General features: G+C 41.0%; 1 protein-coding gene across 2 annotated transcripts in view; it reads right to left on the reverse strand.

The window, feature by feature from the left end:
• LOC130181071 (glutamate receptor ionotropic, delta-1-like) overlaps window positions 1–20,013 on the reverse strand; it is a 236,113-nt gene extending 216,100 nt beyond the window's left edge. The window contains exons 1-2 of one of the 2 annotated variants that reach the window (XM_056394828.1): window positions 18,708–20,013; window positions 16,947–17,102 (exon numbers count right to left, since the gene is read on the reverse strand). In XM_056394828.1, coding sequence (XP_056250803.1) covers window positions 16,947–17,102; window positions 18,708–18,786 — 235 coding nt within the window. In that variant the 5' untranslated portion in view covers window positions 18,787–20,013. The remainder of the gene's footprint in view (window positions 1–16,946; window positions 17,103–18,707) is intronic. The other variant, XM_056394829.1, reaches the window with a different exon arrangement.
• Between the last annotated feature and the right edge of the window lie 4,689 nt (window positions 20,014–24,702).

Here is a 24,702-nt window from a genome sequence, read left to right on the forward strand (position 1 = left end):
CCACAAACATGCAGCAACTTTGACTTTCAGGCTGATGTATTTTCTCTCCTCTGGGCTCAGAGGGGAAAGAACTGAGCGTGGTCATTACCGCTCGCTGGCTTTCTTTTTCATGACACAGAACGAAGCTGAATATTCCTGTCACTAATCCCAGATACCATCTTTGTTTTATACACCACACAGGTTCACATCATATCGAGCACTCGTGAAAAGAGAATGGCTAATTTGAAGGAAAGGAAGGCACTGCTCAGCACACATCCATTGTGACAAACAGAATATGAATTCCCTCTTGAGTTGACATCAGCATTTTAAAGAAATGCTCTAAACATCCCCCTCGAGAGACTGATTTTATCATGCGGGTATTGAGTTATCAAAAAGGAAAAAAATCATTGCTCATCATTGCTACAGATATCTTAAAAGATAAGGCCGCTCTCATGCTCCTGCATGCGACTTGATTTTCATCCTGCCAGCAAATGCAACGCATTTCCATTATTATGTCTCTCAGTCTGTTTCTTCCTCGTCGTCAACAGGTGGACAGGGAAAATTCGCTCTCTCAAGTGGGGAGCTGTTGCCATATCAACCAATGCATTGGATCAAGGCATTAGATTACTCCCTCCAAGTGAAATAAGAGACACGGTTTGCAGGGCGTCGTGATCATACAGCTTTGCGGTATCTTGACATCTTGTTATGGGGGTTTTTGAAAAATTGCACTTCCCTAACTAGTCGATGCCAGAATAACAAACAGGCTTGTTTTTTGTACATTCACATCCACATCCTCTATACATACACATTCACACAACAGACCCATACACACTCACAGTGAACTTTCATCAACCACATACAAGCCTGTGACAAAAGCACATACACTGTGCCGGAATGAATGAATTGTGCTATTAAAAGGAGTCTTTGTTATGGCAGTGAGTGGGCATGCAGTGAGTCAGTGAGGGACAACTATTCAATGGGGAGATGCCTCATTTTTCTAGCCTCTCTTCCCGGGTGAGCGGCCTGCTAGGGCGTTGCTAGGAGGAAGCTGGCACAGCCAGAAATGATGACATTGCCTTGATAGACATCCCCCTGCTGTCCAAGAGAAAAGGAAAAGATAGAGAGATGATCTGAAATGTTGCCACATCCTCCTGCACCACTCATCCTCTCCTTCTACCCGAGGCGATCTGCTTCTCATCTCTTCCTACTCATCTCTTTTGTATATTTTCAAGGCGTCCTGTGGGGCATCTTTTTCTTATTGTGATACTGTTCTTGTACAGGAAAGATAAGCCTCTACATACAAAAAGTTTTGTCGTGTTTGACCTCGTGAAAATGTTGCTCCTTTAAGCATTTCATTAAATTTTTTCCTGTTGTTGCCCAGGACACAATATTCGCTGCTGTGCCTGCGGTGAAGACACTGATAACTAAGGCCTTAAGTGGCTGAAAATCACTTCAGCCAATCTTATTTTTGTTTGTTTTGCAGTGTGTGTGTGAGAATGTGTGTGAACCTTTGTCCAATTTCTACCTGGATGGAGTCTTAGACACCTTCTCACTCAGTGCACCATATCTAAAGGCCAGCCACATCATCGTTTTGAAGTTAGTGGGTGGGTGTTGCTTGTTCCAGTGTGAAAATGTTCTTGTGCTCCTTTCTGTTACATATCTGCAAAATTACTGCATTCAAATAGTTGCAAAAATCTGCCGTCGTTTGAATCAAAGACATGATCCCGTCTGATAGTTTAAAGGCTGATTTATGTGAAACATGATCAGGAGGCATGATGCTTGGTATATTACTCTTTTCCAAGAACCACAGAGAGAATTGGGACACTGAAGGCTCCAGCATGTATATGGTATTCATATAATGGATGAGAAAATGCATTATGTAATTCCCTTATGTGGGAGTCTAGGCATATGCTTGTGATATTTAAAGCCATTTGTCATGTACCTTCACATCCTGAGCTCATATATTAAATGTATGCAGTTATCTGGAGGACTGACCCTGACCAGCCAATCACATACAGCTGCCCGCTTCTGATGACTGAATCCCTTCTGTGGACATACTGTACTTTGCTTTGCTTGGCATGGTATCAATAACAGAGTTAGTTTATGGCAGCATGGGGTCAGTTATTCATGAGTCCAGCTGGGACCAGTACTGAGGACAACTGTAATTGATTTTAGTTTAAATAAAGTGTGGGTACAGACAACAAAAGTTATTAGTAGTTAACAGATACAGAATTTTCTAAATTAAGCCAAATTTGTTGTGGTGTTTATCAAAAAACCTAACATTAACAGACTATCAAATACTATTTTAGCCAGTCATCTGGCTCCAAACAAGACTAAGTGTCAATATGCTAATGTCTCTGTGAAGGTCCGGCACTTTGAGCTAAGTGCTAACATGCTCGTAATGACAATACTAACATGCTGATGTTAAGCAGGCGTAATGTTCCCGTGTATACCATCTTAGTTTAGTGTTTAAGCATGTTGTTCGTTTTGCAGTTATGTTCTAGATATAAAAGTATTGATCAAGCTGAAATGTTGACCTGATGGTGGCACTAGACAAAAAGTCACTATGTTATTACAAGGGAGGTATGAATGTTAAAACTTGTATAGACATTGCACTTAAAACCAGAAATGTCAACCTCGTGGTGGCGCTGGAGTAAAAGTCAGGGGATCAGGAATGTCTGTGCAAAGAGTCATGGCTAAAAACTAGTTAAATACAAAGCTGCTTCAGTTACTGACTCTCCATCCTTGTGTATTGTGTCAGACACACACACACACACACACACACACACACACACACACACACACACATTTTGTGCTCATAACACCGAAGATGACCCCTGAAACCTCTCCAAAAGTAAAAAAAAAAACAGCAGATTAAGTTTCTCAGTTTTGCTACAACTCTGTGTGTCTGTCTGAACCTAAACCTTTGGAGCTAATGTTTGTTGGAGCGCGGCACCAAGCTGGGAACATAACTGCTGGGAGTTGAACCTGGGTCACAGCGGTGGTGTTGCGGATTTTAAGACACACAGTAACACACGCACAAGTACAGTATGTCAACATTCAAGGCACAGCGCACAAAGATGTGACAGGTAAAAGAAACTCAAACACACAGTCAATTACATATGCAGTAAATGCTATGACATGTACACTGTAATTATTTACACAGTCTTAATGTGCTTTTCATTCCTTTGCGAGAAAAGTACACATGCAGGCCCTCATTTATCAAACGAACGTACGGCAGAAAACCGTGCGTACGACCGTTTCCACGCAAGCTTCGGCATTTATCAATTTGGACGTGAGCGGACGCTACGATCAGATCTCACGTCAGGTCTGAGCTCGTGTACGCAAATCTGGATTTGCGGTGCAGCACAGCAAAATCTGGCTGAGTCTGAAAATAATTATTAAACAAACCTCAGCTGTCATCAGCATAAACAGTCACATATTTAGAACAGATCAAAACGGATTCTTAAAACAAGATAAAAAAATTTGAATTTTAAAAAAGCCCACGTTTTTTACTGATACCACTTTTTTGTACAATAAAACAATATGAGAGGCTAAATGGCCTAACATGACATCTAATTATTGCACATTAAAATTTGAAATAATAATAAATACAAGCAGAAATGTGTGTTTGCAAATTAACTCATGGCAAAATTGTGTAATTGTTTTTTGTTTTTTTCCGATGGGTATGACACAACTGGAACAACAATTAAAAGCATCTGGTAAGATAATCATTGTTGCACTGTGGTTGGTCAGATGTTTACTCACTCCCCTATTTAAACAGATGCTTTGGCAGTTATCAAATCATAACGATGGCAGATTTACTCGTTTTGGAGGAACAATACACGCGTGTCAGACCTGAGCGCGTTTTCAGAGACCGCAGGGATCTCCAGATTGCTGGGTTTCCAAATTTGGTTGGAGCAATTGATTTCACTCATGTGCGTCTGAAGGCACCATCCATGAATGATTACGCATTCATCAATCGCAAAAACTACCACTCTATAAATGTACAGGTGATTTGTGATGCCAAGCTATCACTTTTAAACGTGGTGGCCAGGTGGCCGGGACACACACACGATTCTTTTTATTTTTCAAAACAGCTGTGTTGGCGTGCGGCTGCAGGAGGCGGCACTGCAGAGCCAAACTCATCTCCGTTACCCTCTTCCACACAGCGGTTTTATGAGCTCCTTTGACCCCACTCTTCAGACTGCCAAAAAGCACATCCTTATTTTGCGCCACCTCGGATGTCAGGATGTCGATCTCCATCTCTGAAAAGTTTCGTTTTTTGCCAGTAACTCTTCTCTCCATGTTTGACCTTAGTGGGCGAGGCCTCCGAACCAGGAATATTTAAGGGCGTAACATGTTAATGACGATCGAATTCAGCCGCCGCATTTATCAAGACCCGATCATTCGTACGCTGGGATTGGTCAGATACGAATGTTTCATGAATCACACGTGGATCCTATCGTACGACCAATTCTGCGCTCAGATCTGCGCCTGTTTTCACGCAAGATTGATAAATGAGGGCCGCAGTGATTGAAGTGACAGCGGAGAGCTGTAGCTGCAAAATGCTTTGACACACGCAGTCATTTTGTTTACCTCAGACACAAAGTGTTTTCAGAGTGACATGATAATACGAGATGATGAACCTGTTCTGTCTTTTTCAAGTGAAATAATGAATAATTCACATTGTCTTTGGTTTTAAAAAGGCTTAAAGACACAAATAGTATGTTAACTGCTGCTCTAACCGCTCTCTGTATCACCTCTTTCTCTGAGTGAAGAGATCCTCCTTAACCTGTTACACCCTCATGTAGGTGAAGTAAAAAGAGAAGCCTTTGTGGCTGCTTAAAGCATCTTCTTCTACGCTGTGACCACGGTTCACGCTTTGAAAAGACAACTCATGTTCAGATGGTGATACTCCGGTGAACACGCATTCCTTTCCACAGAGTACACAAAACTACCAATCAAAAAATAAGCCCAATAACCTCCCCAAAAACTGACTAAACAAGGAAACATCACACAGACCAAGAGCAGTGATGCTAATGACAGCTGCTACAACAGGATACATACACAGCAGACAGAGCACTGCTGCAAAGCATGACTCTACCCTGCATGAAGGTTTCTTATTTATCTGCGACAAATGTTGAATTCTGGTGACTTTTTTTTTCTGTAAGTAAAATGTGACAAATGTGAATCACGGGATTCACATTTGTCACAGATGGTTAAATCTGTAATTACATGTCATGTTATATATATATTTACAACTGTAAATTCATCTTCAACTGGACAGATACTTAAATTGAGATGAAACAACATTCATGTGCACGCTGATTAAGAGCGACATATTGTTTATAGCTTTCTAACTTTGATTTATTTGTTATCTATACATTTATAGCCGTATTAGCAGCGTGGCTGTATGGATGGCAATGTTGGTTTGCTGGTCTGTCCAACACTTGGGTCCAGACTGAAAGAACTCATCTTAATGTCACAACTATTAGATAGATGGATTGAAATTTAGTGCAGATATAGAATCCTAGTTACTGTGGTGGTCCTTGACATTTCCTCTAGCGTTCTAGAGGTTGACATTTAGTCAGATATCTCAACAGTTATTGGATAGATTGCCATTAAAGTAGTGACCTGTCAAGTTTCAGCTTTAACTGATGATGATCATAGTTGAGCACCTTTTGGCCATGAAATGAGACTGCCAGAGAACATAAGACTTTGGGTTGTACTAGGTCAGCGCTGGACCGCAGACCAGTGCTTCACAATATTCACATTTTGTTGGTGTAATCCTTAATCTAAATTTATGAACACGTGTGTCTGTACATTTCTGCAAAAATCACCATGAAAGGACGCTGTGCTATTTCAAAGTTTGGGAACCACGTCTGTAGAGAAAGATAATAATCGTTAGTTGGACACTAACATTTCGACCCCTAGCTATTGTAGAGAGAGGGCGCACACACTGCTTCTTGTTCTTGGTTTTGGATATGTTTGTCGTGTTGGTGTGGTGTTGGATGTCGCTGCTGAATGAGGCCATCTAATTAGAAGCTCTTTACATTGTGGTAACTAAAGAAAAAGAAGGATACAATGAATTCTGTGGCACAGGATTTCAAAAGCTTGTTCTAGTGATGATTGAAACCCAACAATGACAACTTGCTTTGATACAACCTACATAGAACTCTTGTACTCATGTGCTAAAGAGTTAATACAACAAAAATTAGGCCTACAGATCCCATGAGAGCTCCCAGAATGATTTACCTTGATGTAATAATGTGACAGATTAGAAAAAACATGACATATTGTGGCCTGCTTAACACTGAAATATGTATTCAACACATTTTTGAAACAATAACAACAATAACAAATCAATTATTAATCTGAGACTTAGCTGCTATCTTCAGCGGAGACAATCTGTGAGAAGGACAGACTGATCTTAAGTGCTGTGAGGTGTTTTTTTTCTCACCCTTCCAATTACCTGCAGATGTGCATCACTCAATTTAGAGGCAATAACATGTTAAACATCCCATGTAAGAAGAGAGCACCAGCTTTCTCTCAGCTGTGATGTGTTGGATCGAGTGCTGTTCAAAGGGGAAAAGAGTCGATGAATGAGCACAGAAACGAGTGAGCCAAAGAATAAATCAGTGTATCAGTGTATGAGCTTAAAAAAAGCAGAGTAATTGTGCAGGGGCTTGTGATGACTCTCACTGAAGTATAAAGTAAAAGACTTATTCATCAGCCAAGCTGTTTGAAGTGTATTTATATTAGCGTGGATATTTGACCCAGTTTTTCGCTGATGCCTGTATGTTTCGCCCTCTATACTCTTTTAGGCTTTCACTCATGAGGTTTAAGCTGGGTTTTGATTTCACTCAGAGAGAGCTTACACACTAGCTTAGCCTCATGTTTGGATAAAATCCATGTTGCCTGGGCATGGTAGAGGACCCATGGCAGTGAGAGAGAGACAGAGAGTCAGAGACTCAGCGAGGAAGACCGAGAACGGATTCTTGTGACAGATGGTCCCACTCGGCATCCGTGTCTGTGGGCAGTAATGCAAACAATGGCTCCCAAATACATTTTGGCATCTCTTCATCAATGAGACTAGTGAGCCGTTTAAAATGACTTTGCCCCTCTTGTCTTCCATAAGGCCTGAGATTTCACAGCCTCTGTTCCGTTTTTCCCTGTCTTATCTCCCTGCCTTCCGCCATCTCCCATTGTCACGCTTGCTCACCAGTTCACTCTGCTTCACCCCTTCACTCTCAGTGAGACTCCCTTCGTCTCTCCGCCCTCCCTGAAAAGAGTGTGAAGTCGGAGGTAGCCGCGCAGCATTTCTTTGGCTGACTCCTCTTTAGCCTCTAATAGGATTTACTCGGGGGCTGATTTTCTGCTCCTTGTCTTCCATCCTGGAATGAAGTCTTCTTGCCGCCAAAAGTGCAGGTGGTGGGTAGTAAATTATACACACTTCCCTCTGAGCTAGTCAGCGTCAGAAGTCAGTGAAAGAGTCTGAACTATTATCATGACCAACACCACCTCTCAACAAAACAGCACCTGCATCTATAAAACTGCCGCAAACGATCGCACACATCACAGCATACAACTGCACACATAAAGGCAAATATTCATAACACAACGCACAAACAAACATATCCTCTCTCACCATTTACACGCCCACTCTACCTCCACCTCCCTCCCCATCTCTGTCATCTCAGCGCACTTTAGGCAGCTCAATAAAGTCGAAGCACAACAGTGTGCAGTGTGTACAAAGAGAAATGATGCTAGTAACGTGGGACTGCGATGTATTACAATGGACAGAGGCCGAGGGCCTCATCAGCATCAATCTGATTGGACAGAACATCTCCTCTGGGCCACCCCTCTCCCTCTCTCTCCCCTTCTCTCTCTCTCTCTCTCTCTCTCTCTCTGTGTCTCAGCTTCACTCGCTCTAACAGGTAGAGTAGTATTGATGGCCAATCCCCAGCCGTGGTTGGGGGCTGTTTGGGGTCATGGCAAAGCACTAACATCTGTCACAGTGTTCTCTACAGCTCGTTATAAATCTGTCACACCAGAGAAGACAGGAACATGAATAAGACATGGGGCTGAGAGACCTGTGATAGGGAAAACATATGTTGTGTGTTCATGTGTATGTATAACAGGCAGCTCGATGAGTTATGTGTGGCATTCATGCAGGTGTTCTGATAAATTCTTCCCTCTTTTAGCCATTTGTCATGCATCAGATGCTGCTGTCATATTGGAAAATCAATACAGGTGCTTAATGTCTTTCAAACAACGATTACAGAAGCAGGCCAGGACAAATTTGGTTGCCTGTTAGTTTGATGTCACGGTCTGACAGTGCGGCTAAATGACCCAAATTATATTCTCTGATGCCAAATTTGGGAATCCTGCATACACGTTGCATCATGGGATGGGAGGACCAAACAGTCAAACATCAGTCAAGATTTCTATGTACTTTGCCCATCACAAATGTATCTGCTTTTCAAATGTATTTGTCCTGCATTTGTCCTTCAAACACAGACAGCCAACATACCACCCAGGAGCCATTAGACAGCCTTATACACAATGACCCCACAGAAAATCCTCGATCAAACATGGCAGTGTGAAAAGCGGTGAGAATGCTTTGAAATCAGCCCTCAGCTGTCTGCCAGTGTGGCAGCGTGGGGACTGTGATGAATACATAAATGCAGATCCAAAGTGACTGCCACTCTCTCTAATTAGTGCAATACAGTAATTTTGTTTTGCATCGCAGACCAAACATAACTTCCTCATTTCCTGAAAAACCTGCAAGAAATCTCTTGAAAGATTGCAGCAAACAAATCAGTGCATTGCTCTCACTCTCTCTATTTATTTATTTGTGGGACTGTGTGACCATGCGTCACAACAAGACTGACCCTGTTTACTCAAATTAAAAAGATTACTAAAACCCACGCTCATGGTGACATTTAGCATGCCGATGATGATTCCTTTGAATATAGATCAGATGTGGCATTTAAGTGAACTAACGTTTTTCTTGAAGATAATCGGCAGACCAGACCTTCTGACTCCAAAGTCAAAACCACTTTTCAAAGTCTTCAAAGTTTTTTTCTTTTTTTCTTTTTTTTTATAATTGGATACTTAGAAATGTCTCTGTGCTCCTTTCAAGAGTAGTCTGCCAGAAGAAACACCTGGTACAGATGTTGAGACCATGTGACACAGAGGTATCCCGCTGCAGGAGAGGAATACTGACCAGCTGTTCCCGTACAGCACGTAGAACAAAACCTGTAGGCCTGCTAAGCGGATCCAGCATTTAACATCCTTAACTTCTCTCTGTCTCTCCCCTTCTGTATTCTGCTCTCTCTGTCTCTGCTCCCTCTGTGGCAGGTGCTGGTCAGCACTTGGCAGACATTGCTGACTCTTGCTATTGTAGAGAAAATCTGGAGGAGTACATATTCTTTAGTGTGTCTGTCAGCCCACAGTAGACTACAGGTCCCATAGGGCCTCCCCTATGACATCCACGCTGTATGGTTCGAACGGCACAGGTATAGAAGGATGAGTAGAGGTTTGTATAATCCACAGCACTCCACTGTCAGTTACATAACAGGTATAATCTCACAAAAAATTTACTTTGTAATAAAATAAGTAAAATTTTGCCTTTAAAAATCTCTTCCAGGAGAAAAAATGAGCTGTATGAACTAGACAGAGGAAAAAAAACAAAAACCAAAAACCATTAACATACTGCAATAAGATCCATAACATGCCAAACAGGGCACTTGCATCGACACCTCCACTAAAGCATCGACACATCCAAGCCCTGTGATATACTGTTAATCACACATTGTAATTGCACAGTTGCACAAGAAATGCATAAACTATCCTCAGTTGTGCAAAGTCCACACAAGCTGAGCGGCGACATGGGCACCTCCAACTGTGTTATCATACGCTCAAACCAGGCAGGATGGCACAAACTCAAGATAGGACTTATCAGGTCAGTATCAGGAGGCAGGACATCCATTTCAATTGTGCATGTGTGTGTGTGTTCATGTGTCTCAGCGTTCATTCACCACATCCAAAATGTGAGCTTATCTGCTTTATTTTTTTATTCAGAAGATAAGACAAAGCGCTTGCAATGCCACAGGGGAATGTGTTCAGTGTGTGTATAGTTTTGAATGGCTGGCACTTTATGATTTATTGGTTATTACAGTGCTTCCCAACCTTTTAAATTTGATGTATCCCCACAGCCCTGTAAGATGAGTTCAAGTACCTGCGCTCTACTTGTCATTTTCTAAATATCTTCATTTGAGTTGATATTGAACTGTATGTTTTTTAACACTATCAATTATATAAAAGTGGTTATTGTTACAATATTTTTACTGGACAGTCTTCTGACATCTCTACATGTGTAGGCAGAGGCGCAGCTTGTGAACAGCCACCTTAAACAACCAATGGACAATTTGCAATGACATCTCAGTAATAAAACCTCCTAAAGGGGCTCCATGGCATTCCCTCGAATGCTGATTGGAGGGCCCCCTGGCAATTTTTTGCCTAAGGCCCCAAAAGACTCTGGAATCACTATTGTGTGTAGGTGCACAGCTATGCAGCGAGCTAAACACACTTCCAATAAAGGTTGAAGACACTGGATTGAAACAGTACTGGACGACAAATAGAATGATAGCGATTGAAAATCAGCAGCGAAATTCCATAAACAAGAGTTTCACCAAAGGACTGAATAGTAAAAATGAGTTTGTACAGTAATGTGGAAACTGGGTTCATAAAAATGTACAATATTAGCTGTCAAATTAGTCATAGTGTGTGTCAGGAAGAAACTAATTATCACTAGTAAAAGAGCAACATTCAATTCTCATAGACAGTACAACACAGTAATATAGAAAAACATGCACACAAAGTCCACACAAGTAAAAGGTATGAGAATAAAAATGATCCCAACATAATGTTAATCTAGCAATTTAGCAATACATTAGAAGACAGCTAATACAATGGCTATCTTGGATAGCAGTAAGATGATCATAGAAAAACTAAATTCTACAAAATCATACAGGTAATACTTCAATACTGGCATTTGAGAAGTAGATATAAGATGGCTGTCAATATGATGCCTGGACACATCTGACAAAATGGTGGATGTAACAATGCCAGTTCAGATGCATTAGAACTGTCCCAGCCGTGGTTGCTACTAGCAACATAATGTATACCTGAAACCAACTGCTGGTGCACAGTGATTCTGCAGATGTGTGTTTGTTTAGGTTTGATTTCTTTTTTCTTTGAGTAGATTTTGTCAAGTTTGCAGCTGTGCTACTTAGAACAGCAGATGCCAGATGTTTCAACAACTTTGCATCACTTTGCCTTGTTGTTTTCTACTTGAATGCTATTCTGTTTTTTGATCTTTGTCAGTTACAATTCTGGTTAGTGGGAGGCAGATCTGTGGAGTGAGTCTGTAATAAATGCTCCTCTTCTGGTCAATGTAGCAATAAACAAAATTGAAGATCAGCCTCACACCAGATTGCAGCTCTATTTGTGTGTTTACGTCCCTCTTGTAACACAAATAGGAGGTAGGTATGAAGTACTGTGCAAGGGTTTTGGCTTTGACTTTAGCTGTTTACACATTTATCCACCACTCAATGCCGTCAGGGAGGTATCTGATCAGTTCCAAATTTATTCTGCAGCATGACAACGACCCCAAACATACAGTCAAAGACAAAGAACTCTCTTCAGTGTCAAAAAGACTAATGAGGACAGAAAGAAATGTTGTGGACCCCCCACAGAGTCCTGATCTCAACATCATGGAGTTAGTCAGGGATCGCACGAAGAGACAGACTGAGACAAGCCCACAGAAGAGCTGGTGCAAGTTCTCCGAGATGATTTGAGAACAAACCTTGGTCACACCACATATTTTTTTGATTAGGGTTTTTTCCTGTTTACTACACTTTGTATGAAGTTAACTGATAGAGAAAGACTTTTCAGGGCATCATTTTTGAAAGCATCCTCATTTCTCTTTTAGTGCCTAAATCCTCTGCACAGCATTGTATGTGTTTTAACCTTATCATCATTTTTATTTTTGAAAAACTAACTAAGCTATTCTATGTCTTTCAAAGTAGAAATTAGCAATACTCTGCCTTTCTAATCAATTTCTCTTCTTACACATTTTCTTAACCATGACCTGAATCACTTGTGTAGATTTTGTGCGCTAGTGTGCACGCTCAAGCAACCAACTAAAGATTAACCCTACATGGATGCTGAGTAGTGGGCCTCGCATTGTGAAGGGATTAAATGGTAAAAGGTATACCTCTGCCACAACATCACTTAGCTGATTAAGGTACCAGCAGGCCTTTATACAGCCCACTGAGGAGCTTATGACGGATTAAAATAACCGTTGGGTAATTAACAGGGGCTGGTAAAATGGCCTGATCATCCCCCCTTCTGTGTAGAGCTGGTAAAAAGACATAAAAACACAAACAAATCCATTACCAAGATTTATGCAGCATTATTAAATTCACAGGGACAATAATAGTGAAAGGGCAGCATTCCATCACGTTTAGAGCACGCCGAGTAATGACTTGTCATAAGCAGAGAATCAGATAGAGGATATTACACTACCCATGCCAACACTTTCAAAGGAACCATTATTTTGACTATTGTCATTACAGATTGAGCAAAGGAAAAAGACAAAAAAGAACTGCACTGCAAGTTGCTCAAAGTCTATTGGCTTAAAGGGACAAAAAGGACAAAGAATGAAATCCTCCTTGACGTTACCTTGGCAGGGGTTAGATGAAAATGGAGGGTCACTAGTGGTGTTGTGTGTGAGGAGGACTCAGAGGGACAGAACACTCAACAAATTACTGCACATTAGAGGTACAGAAAACTACTCCCTCTGACTGTGGCCAGATGGCTATGCTCTCTACCCGCCTTGTTCTAAATGTATTCTTTATAATGCAATGGGAACCTGTGGAGGTTTGTCAAAATATGGACACCTTATAAAAATGTAGCCTACTTTAAAACCCCTGCTACCCCCCGCTTCAGTCCACTACTTTGGTCCAGGCTGAAAGATCTCCAAAACAATTTGGTGTATCGATATGACGTTTTCATCTATTACTTCCAGCAGGTTCACATCATTTGTTTTGTGTGAAATAACTTGACAACTATTGGGTGGAAGGCTATGAAATGAAAAACATTCAAGCAGATACATTCTGATAATCTCATCTATTGCAATCATCAGATCAACATTTAAATTTGTCGAGTACTTTGGTGCAAAACTAATGACATTTCCATCCTCAACACTTTATATTTAGTGCTAATCAGCAAATGTTAGCATGCTAACATGCTAAACTAAGATGATGAACAAGGTAAACATTGTACCTGCTTACTTGCTAAACATAAGCGTGTTAGCATTGTCATTGTTAACATATTAGTATGTTGACAATTAGCTTGAAACACTGCTGAGTATTGCCTCGATGTACTCTTGTTAAACTTGCTGTTATTGACCATGAACCTGCAGCAATGGCAATTTGACCTTTTTGGCCCGCTGTTAGTTGTCTTGTGGTGCATTAGCATCTCTTTTTATGAGGTGTTCACTTTATTTGTACTATCCCTCAAATGTTTTAATGGCAGGATAAATGCACAAACACTAAATGGCTCAGCCCCGTCCCATGACAATCCTTTCCTCTCACCGGCAATATGGAATAAATCAATGCTGTTGCAATACGGGGGGATCTTTACATTTGGTAATCTATCTGAAGAGGTTGTGCTCATGTCCTCTGAGAAACTCCAGAAAAGAAATCCACATCACCGTGGATTACTGAACTTTTCTTGAAATATGCATTGGTTTGGATTTACATAATCACACAACAAGGTGACAGCTTTGCTTTCACCTTTCTACCAGTTCCTTTGAATAAAATACAAGACAGGAAAGGTTGTAGAAACTTTGTTTCTTATGTTTACTTATCAGGCCCTAGAGGACAAATTTCTACTTTTAAGTGAAAGTGGGAGGGAAATGAGCCGTGCAAATCTAAACATGTGTCAGAAAACATTCCTTTCATCTATGTCATTCATCAGATATATCGTATTCCCAAGATATTCAGCATCGGATTGTCCAAGATATGTGTGTAAAAAAAGTGTGTAGTGGTGCCTTACTATACACCGATCATCCAAAACATTAAAACTGATTACTGGGTTTAATGCTCTGAACTTCCACTTTCTAAGGTTTTTACTGACTTTGTGAATGTTCACATCCTGGTGAAACCCAGACTGTCCCTGCTGAGTGATGACTCACTGTTACTAGAAAATAAATTGTTGAAATTAATGTTAAAACTGATTAAAATGGCAGAACATGCAGTTAAATTGTGTGTCGCCACATTATGGGAGTCATCTCAACTTTCCTTTCCAGAGAATTATGTATAATTAAAAAAATATCAGATTTTCCTCTTTTATCATTGGTGCAAGTGCTTCATCTTGATCTATATTAAGCTAAACAGGAAATGTAAAGCAGGGATGAGGCGGTGTTTTGCACTGACAAGTTTTGTTTCATTCTGTTCCTGTGATTGTATCACAAGCTGATAGAATCTAAAAACCATAATTCTCAGGACAAGTCATCAGTACACGAAAGATAGATATTCCACTGAGTTTTTGCTCCTGGTGTTGAAATCGCCCTATTCAATCGCTCCAGTTGCTCCAGCCTATAAATAGGACAGCATCTGCCAGTTGTGTGATCAGGCGGTATATCCAACCAGCCTTGAGCTGTCATCTTTAAACGATAAGAGCGTGGGAGGACTGAATAGTTGAGTGTTGATGTGTGCATGGTGTTGGTGTGACATCCTTGTTAATATTTGTTCCAGCAGTGCAAGGACAAAGCAAGCCAAATAAGGACAAACATGACGCTGCAACTACTCCTCTCAATGGGCTGGCAAATTTTCCCCATCATCTCACTTCTATCTTAACTCTCCTGCTGCACTTCTCCACTCATGTTTATTCAGGTCTTCATCAGAATTCTCTTCTCTTCTTTTTTCAATTTTCCCCACCTTTGCTGGTACTCATGGTTATTCTTATCCTCATTGCTCTTCTCACCCTTAATCTTCTCCACAGCCACTATCCTCCTTTTCTATCAACTCATCCTCATTCCCCTCACTCACCCCTGTCCCCTCCATGTTTGTGCCCACCCTCTGCCCCCCCATCTCTTTGCCATTCAATGGCAAGGTCCTGACTGCCACTCACAGTGGGATGGCAGTGAACAAAAGAGCAAAGCAAAAGGTCAACTTATCCAAGTTGTCACTCAGCACTCGCCACCCTGCCTTGTGTCTAGTGCAAGAATCCGGGGCCACCCATCGATCCTAATGTCATCGACTGCACATTATTCCTCACTCTCTCCAGAGGCTGAATCACCCCTTCAAGAATATTTGATTATAAGGAGCCTAAACATAAACAATAATTAAGCATGTGAAATGATACCCAATCAAGGCCAACGAAAGGCAGTTCAATTAGAGGAAATAAGATCTTTTTCAATAAAGAATAACACGCACTATTATGACACCTTCACTGTTTGTTTCTTTTACAGCATCATCAACAACTTCTGTGTGTCCTTAAGGTTTGTACAGACATGCCATTAAAAGTATATTGTTTAGAGGTTTGTCAAAAGAACACATAAGATATTTAATATGAGTTTAGTGCGTATATTCTCCACTAAGTGGTGTAGGTCTAAAGTGGGTAAGTTTTAAATACTCTATCTTTGACTATACTACTGAACTAATTAGAGTACTGCACAAACAGGAAATGATTTGCTGGCAACTCTGTTTAATTACAAGTTTTGCATCTCAAGCAACAGTGAATGATAAATTATCCTAGTCACACATGTGTGTAATAAATTTTTTATCTTACCTCTGCAGCAGCAAGCCGGGATATCTTTCTGTGTACCTTAAAGAACCTGTCTGCGTCACGTGAGCCTCATCAGGACTTAAGTTTACAAAGGTAATGTGAATTAGAATCCCAGATATCTCTTACATTGTCAAGAACCACAGCTAAATGACACTGGATAATTATAGCAAACGGCAGGACTTATTATCATCTTTCTGTGCCTGTCAGGGGCACTATGAATAGCAATGAGTCATCCAGGCCTTTTGTGCAACTGGGGACAAAAGTACAGGCTGGTAACTAAGTGCAGGGGACATAAACAGCCTTTGAAGGTCCCTGGGAACCTATTAAAGTCTTAATGATTAATTTTAACAGAAGAATATTTAATAACGTTTGTAGTCAACATTGTAAGGGTCCACTTTTTCATGACTAAGAACGATAACCTTGACTAAAATCACTTTATTGCTAATTTCCTGTCTGTTTTGCAGAGGTGTATACATTCTGAACAATTATGGGGAATCAGACAAAACACTGAAAACACAGACAAAAATGCTGAAAGCTGATAAATGTGCATGAATAAGATTGCAGCACTCATCTTTCAAAAAGACATAAACGCCAGAAATATTCTTTCCTGCTGGAATTACATTTGATCATCTTCAAATTGTTTTTATTTCACATATTATTCTTAGCTGCTGTGCTCTAACGCAATGCTTCCACCTAGCTTTTCAACCACAGAAGACACCTTGATATGGTGTACAGCCACGCAGCGCTTTGCAGGTGGCAACACACACACACACACACACACACACACACACACACACACACACACACACACACACACACACACACACACAGCCATTTTCCTCACTCACACAGACACGTGGATCATCATCACTGCCTGCTCCACTAGACATCGCACTGACTGATCAACGTGTGAACGAGCAACACCAGCTCAGGGCCCATAAGATCAGGGCAATCAAGACTTTTACGCATCAGACTTGTTGCCTCATCGTAACCAGAGGCGGCAGAGCCAAAGAGACCGCCCACCTGACATGCCTGGCAGTCCCAAATAATCAAATTAAAGAGCAGGGTATTGTAGAAAATGATCCGGAGGGAATCGCGCTTACCTTCCTGCACAGCCTGGAAAGGGTTGTTAGGCTCGATGAGTTTCACAGAGTGGGTGATTTTTTCGCTCTGCAGAATGTCGTCGTTCAGACTCAGGTCTGAGATGGCAAGTTGGAAAATCTCGTCATCTCTCACAGCGTTTTCCTCGAATATGGCACCTGACCAATAAAATAATCACAAGTTACTTGCAGAGTAAGAAAAACTCGAGGGAGTCAAGTGTGACTGCACAGTAGAGTTGGAGGTGGAGGAGAAATGAATGAGTTGCACCTTCATTGTTGGACCATCGCTGTTACAGATAGTTACATATTGAAGCTTTTTAATGTGACCGTCCAAAAAACCTGCCCTGGAGATGCGTAACTCAAAGACCGGGTGACATGTAGTCTTATATTTTTGTGGTTTATTTAACCATGACGTTTTGCAACATGTGCGTCTCCAGTACGCCCTGAGAAGAGTTCAGCAGCGACGAGGCCTCATCACATGAACACTGTTGGATTTGATGCATAAAGTATCCAAACTTAGACAGACAATAATTGGCTTTCTACTAGATCAGTGGCACCCTAACCAGTATGCATCATAGGCCTTGTGTGGGAGGCACACTGAAGCTTAACTGTCTCACCCCCCTCTCGCTTTCTCCCCCTGTTTATCGAAATGGCATCAGCTGCTGTCGGGAGACGCACATATATCACGGAGAAGGGTTTCAGGAAACCAGAAGTATAATTGAGGTACCCAAACGTTATGCGGAGCATCAGCCAATATCATCTGGATGAAGTCCCACCGCTGTATTAAGCCAGTGACTGAGCACCTGCTGCTTGCCAGACTGTTGCAGTAAAGTGTGAGCAGCAGCAGCAGAGGAGCACCGAGACGAGATTTGCTCACAGTGACATTGACATTTTTATCATTAAAATATTATATTGTATATTAGATTACAAAGCCAGTCATTATAAGTGGATGCGTGACAGTGTGCATTAAAAGGCACCACAAACCAAGGCACTCATTCAGTGTATGTGTGTTTAGAGAGGGGAGATCATGTATGTATTTCAAAACTATAAAATGTAATGTAATGCATTGTTTAAGGACAAACACCAAAACAGAACCACCTGAATGCCATGATGAGTTTAAAGCCTCCACGATCTCTGAAAAAAGGCAGCTCTGGTTTGAACTTTGAGTACAAAGAGGCTCTATGCGTTTTGCATCTCTAAAACGAAACTCCACTGACATTCCCTCTGTCTTGTTATTGACATTGCAGTCACGTTTCGGCGAAAGTTGAGGCTTGTCGGGTTCAGACAAGAGGTACCTTGGTCTAAAAAAGCCTCATCCATTTTCTGCTGGATCTTAATTTCGTCAAACATTCACCGAAACAGGCCTCCATGATTACTGTAATCCGTGGTTTGAATACAGAATAGCAATTTACAGGCCGACAGTGGTGAGGTTTAGATCTGAAGCCAACATGAATGCAGTGATCTGACGTCGAAAAGTGAATGCCTGCAAAAACTGGCTAATAAATAACTGGTGATAAATGCTAACAAAACATCTCCGGCAGTAAAGGTCAGAGGCATTGCCATTAACAAAACAGCAACTTTTCAACTCGCTTGAGAGTCAAGGTGTTGCTTAAACACAGGATGCAAGCTGAATAGACTATTTATCCCGCCCTCTCAACAAAATCCTGTGATCAACGCAGTATGCGCTGGCTGAGCTTTATTCCCGCACGCCTTCCCTTAACACCTGTCTAACCCAAACAGCATGTTGTTTTATTGGACGCTTACCGATATGTATGATGGAGTCCGCTTTGGCCGAATTGCATTGCAATATCCACAGGGAAAGGCAGATCAGCAGCAACTCCATCTCGGGATTTCAGCGAGGCGGCTCATCCAAGCTCTGCTCGGCTGTCCTATACCCTACTGTCCAAATGGAGCACCGAAGAAAAAAAAAGAAGAAGATGATCAAAACCCAGTGCAAAACAGAGCCGCGGTCCTCCTCCTGGCAGACCAGACCCGCATGAAACCCTACAGAAATTATCACAGTTTTTTTCCCAACAAAAACAAGCCGACCACAGGAAGGTTGGCTCAAACAGACGCGGAGGAACCGAAGGGGACCCGGGGTAAGACTGAAAAGACAGGTAGCCCGGTGAGAGAGACCGGCGTTACCTCTCTCACTCTCGCCTCTCTCCCTGCACTCCGGCGTCTAAAGCATGGCAAGCAGCAAAAAAAATGCGGAGGAGGGACACCCCTCTAACTACACACGGAGAGACGCTCACATAGGCTACACACTCCGAAAAAAACGCACTCTTCAGTACTGTCCCGATCACGTGACTGCAGAGACTTCACGACTCGGCTGCTGTCCCGACAACCCGGGTAGAAATGATTTGGACCAGCCGAAGAAAGACGCTTGGAGAGCCGATAACTAAACACATGATTGGAGGTTACAAGAGGCAAATCAAAAAAAAAAAAAAAAAAAAAAAAAAAAAAACTCTCAGCCTGAATGTCTCACTGAAAAGAAAGACGAGTGCGTGGCACAAGCAAAAACCCAACAAACGAGAGGCGAAAACTCGACGGCGGTGTTTACTTTTGGAGAAGTTGGCGTTTTCAAGGAAGATGTGAGAGAGCAGACAGACCGAGACACAATTCTTTTTCAGCGCACTTCAGCAGCGACGGACCGCAGCTGATGTGGCAGAGAGAAGGATTTACACACACCATGCTCCTCAGCCAGGGCTGATGGATGAGGTGGACAGACGTGACAGAAGCAACAACGCCTGAGTCAACCGGAGAACAGCTGGACGGAGTTAACGGGGGAGCATTCTGCAGAGAAGCAAACACAAAATAGCTCAGTGTTTTGTCTTAGCTGCATGACTTGTTCGATTAGTTAAATGCTGCTTCAGCCAAATTGACGCCCACGTTTTTGTTTTTTATTTATTTTCATTTATTTATATCGCGGGATTAAGGCATTGTGGGCTCATTTTCACGACAGTCTGTTTCTACGAATCAGGCTACAGGGTGCCAGTAATTCTTATTGGGTACCAGTTACACGCCTCACAGTGCTTGAACAGTGCTAGGCGTGTGCAGAGCTGGAAAGAAGAGGAAGAAGTCGTGCAAGGAACGGAGTTGCTAGATGGGCATAATCTTACAATTAAAGGATATTTCTCGTGACTCCAATAAAAACGGAAATATCTCTTAATTGTTTGGTTAAGTCTGTCAGAGGCGCAGAGAACAAACTTTCAGCACCACCGGCAGTGAACAGCTCCCTCAGCAAGATGCATGAGAAAAAAAGGCACCTGTAGAGCAAACAGAGGCAGCCATCTCTCCACTGTTCACTAACTATCTTTCTGTTTGGTTATTTGTTTGTTTTGCTCCAGGAATCTTCTATTAATCTTAACAGCAATCCTTAATGAGGAAAACAATGCTTTACCAGTCTGCAGACCAAATTAATCCACATCACTTTCATGGTCATGGTCTGTAATCATCTGGTTTTCATTGCAGGAGGAATAAACATCCACGCCTCCAAAGTTGTTGTAAAATCACACACTACCCCTACTGGTCACCTGTGGATACTGCAGAGGTGGTTGCGCAAAACGTCTCCATCTTTTTTAAAATTTTTCTATAACGATTCATGTCGTTTCTTGTTGTGATGGTGAGCCCAGACTGCTACATCAATGCCTGTGTCCTTTACATAAAAATGGGCTAAAGGGGAAGAAAGTGTGTCCAGAACTTTGATATCTAAAAAGTGGAACACAACAGTAGATGTACTACAGCCCACGTATCAGTGTTATATATCACAGTTTATATGTAGCAATATCTTTGGCAACTGAGGAAAGGAACATACCATCAAATGAATTATTTCCCTTTGATCTAAATTACAGCTCCTATAACACAGCAAATCAATCTAGATTCACTTCAAGGGGATCAGAACAGAAAGTTAAACCTTGAGATTTGTTTTTTAAGTTGACAGGTATCCAAAATACCATAAAGAATTCATCACATCCCTGCAGAAGAATAAATATCTTAAGTTCATTGATCTATGAAGCAATATGTAGCTGTTATTCCATCAATAAATTATTCATTTTAACTGGTGGCTTAACTGGCATTTCACAGGTCTTAAAACAGCTCCATTCTTTGTGCTTTCTCATGTTTAATAAGATTGCATGTGATGCAAACCTGACATTTCCCTAACCTTTCTCTTCTTCTTATGTTGGGAGGAGTAATACATGTTGTGTCACTTGTACAAAATCTGCATAAGAATAATACAATTCTGTTCCTCTTGACTAATATCTATACATTTTATGCACCTAAGATATTGAATAGTTCAAATAATATATATTTATAATATATCTTTATGTTGAATATCGATGTGATTCACAACTGTGACAAAACAAAGAATATACTGTATGTGACACCAATAACAGTGTTACAACTGTATGGTTCAGTATATGAAATACATCTTGTGCCAAAGCCTGGTTCACAGGTGAGCTGTGATGGAACAAGCTGAAGCTCCATAAAGTGGGAGTATGTAAGTATAAGTGGTCATTCTTACTATCCTAGCCTATGTTAGCCATTAGCATATATCACAGGAGCCTATTGAAAATTATGTAAGGTCTCTCATATTTATTCTCTGCATATAGAAAGGTATTTATGAGATATTTGAATGAATAGTCCTGTGTGTTTTGTGCTGTGAGTAAGCGAGTTCCATGCATTAGTAAGTAGATTTCATATGATAGCGGGAATACCTTCCCATGGAGACTAGGCCATCCAATGGATAATACCTCCTTTTTGGGCTCTTTCTGGTTTCTGCAGTTGATTCATAACTGCTCTGTTTTTGGTCCAAAAAAACATCCCCCTAATGATTATTTCCAAATTTGAACAATCATGGGCGTCTGTCAGTGTTTTGCTCCAGTAGTGAGGTGCACCTCATCAACCTCCATGGGTGTCAACATAAGTTAGACTCAAAAAGCTGCAAACAATCACCGAGACATTGGTGGTACGTCACGGCTACTCTCAGCGATGAAGGTGGAATTTCATTGTCACACAAACCTGAGTCATAATGTTTATGGCTATAAGCAACAAAGTGCAAAGGAAAGACAGAGTTTTTCTCCTCTTTTTTTATTTTTTGGAACAAGGCCAGAAAGTGAATTTAGATGAAGAGGAGCTGTCACATGCAGAGCCAAAGAATACTGCAGTTACACATGAATAGATAAGTACCACAGCTACACACCACAGTGACCTCTTACTAATGGCCTATTCTTTGATAAACTAATTTTTCCTTCAGCTCAAATAACTCGTTTCTCTAACCATAAGCCTACGGCACAAGGCATGATTAATTGTTTCTATAGAATAGTGTCTTTGTGTTGTGGGTCCTCAGCTCCCTCTGATGAGTCCTATCTCTCAGTTTAATATCAAATTATTTTCTTATCCATGGTTTGGGGAGGTGCACACTGCTGCCTGTGAAATGATCGCTATTTCACAGTGATTCACAATGATGTGTCTGAGCAAGTTTAATACGCATACCTTGCTCCTGTGTAGCTGGTCTATGTCTTCATTGATTGATCAGACTATTAGTGCTATTGTATATTCACTGCACCTACTTTTGACTAAACACGGTAATTCTTACAGGTAATTTACTAACAGTAACTACAGTGTTTGCCTGTATCCTTGTACATAGCGCTGTGATTTAATAACAAGTGATGTGCTGTAGAATAAGTCTAAGTTTAATTACTTCATTAGCCTTTAGCTTAACATATCCATTGTGTACGGAAAGAAGTTGACAGAGGCAGCAGCGTGCAGTCAAATGTACTGTAAGTCAACCTAATTAGGGCAGTTACTGCAGCAGTTGTCCGGCATACATACAGTATGTTAATGTTGCTTAGCATTACCGATGAGAAATGCACTTAGAGCAGCACCGGTGCTCCACAACAATAGAAGTGCGTTAGCATATTTATAAAGTAGCTGGTTTGCTAAACAAACTCTAGCAGGAGATGACACTTTATATTATGAGTTGACTGAAGAGTCTGTCACCGTGTCACTGTTGTGGTACTGGATATAGTTATATAAAACCCCTGCAGCAATTTGGAGAAGGGTTAAATCTCAGACAAGTTGAAAATCCATTCATGTCAAGCAGAAATGTGCAGGGAATACCAATAAGTGTCTGCAGTACTAGAGGTGAATAAGCAAGACTCTCTTCCAAATACACAGCCTGAGGTAACATTATAGATTAATCATGTTATGGGAGAATAAGCACAACCTCCATCACAGACTCTGAATTTCAATGAGTGAATTGTTGACTACCCCGCATCATTATATATTTAAACATTACACCGTAGTGAACCTTAGTGAAAAATGTACTAGGTAATAAATGTATGAATCTTTACATATATGGAAAATTATAGCAGTGGACAAAAGGTCAGAAACAGAGGGAAATGCAGGTGTATCTGGTTCACTCTGGAGAGTTTTGACAGCTGCCAGATCAGAGGTTTTGGAAATTCGCCAGCCAGAGACATAACTCTGGATTCAGTCTTATTCAGATATGCAACCTTGAAATATGGTCTTGCCCATGGATTGCAGACTTGTTATGATGTGGTGCTGCTTCTGTAATGTTAGATCTGACCTATAATATATGTTAGTCGAGGAGAGACCTTTTTTTCCAGATTTGGTCCAAACCTTTCCACAGCTCATACATTATAGATTTAAATTCATATCTCACTCTCTTCTATTCCCACAAATGTGGGAAAAAGGACTTTTGAAAACAAAACATATGCACTACAGCCTACAAAAGAGACTGGTTTCATTATCAATTGTGGTTAGAAAAATAGAGGTTGTTCCAGCTGGATTTGTTGTTCTGTTCTGTTATTTCTCCTGTTCCCTAACCATGTGCCTCATCACCATGTTGGTGTCCAACTGGGAGAGGACTGTGGCTACTCTTTACTATTAAAAATAAAAGAGGAAGAGCGCAGATGTCAGATGTGGTCACTGTTTTCTATCTTTGCTGTCCAAAATTCATTGTTTACACAAGTCTGTGAGGGTCCGATACATTAAATAGACAGTATGTTTACATGGCTGCCTGTCTGCCTGCCTGTTCATCCATCTCACTCTCTGTCTGATGAAATCTTTCTCCAAATCAGAAAAAAAAAAAAAACACCTGCAGTTCCAAGAATCTGAAAGTTCCTGTTTGTTTTAATAATGGTATTCATTAGTAAAATCTGCACATGAATTCATGATGAAATTAAAAACTTGTTGATGCATCAAACACAGGCTCCTTATTGTCCAGAATTAGCAGGATCTGCAAAACACTAAATTCGCCTGCAGAGATGTTTACAATTTATAGACTTAATAGCGACTGTTCAGTCATTTGTTTTGGGTGCCGTGAGCAGCACTATTGAATCAACCGTGTCAGGTACATTTCACTCCAGCTGTGCCTGCAAGACAGTCATTAGTGGATGAGGTTTTTAAAGGGGAGCTAATTAGCAGAAACACACACGGAAATCTACCTGCACAGAGGAATGCTTTGAAAATGAGCGCAACAACAAAATCTTTTGAGTATTTTAGTTTTTAAGAGCAGGTCAATCTGATTCATTATCAAACCAGTATTAAAAAGAAAAAACTACCAAAGGTAACCAGAGAGCACACAGTGGTGAGACACAGAGTGCTGCTACTGCCTGCTAAACATCTATTATTCCAATTATCCATATTTTGGAACTTGAGATCGCAGAAAAAAAAAATCTCAAAATTATGTTTGCAGACAAACGCTTATGAAAGTTCTCCATTTCTGTGTCCA

The sequence above is a fragment of the Seriola aureovittata genome, chromosome 14 (assembly GCF_021018895.1).
Source record: "Seriola aureovittata isolate HTS-2021-v1 ecotype China chromosome 14, ASM2101889v1, whole genome shotgun sequence".
Lineage (NCBI taxonomy): Eukaryota > Metazoa > Chordata > Actinopteri > Carangiformes > Carangidae > Seriola > Seriola aureovittata.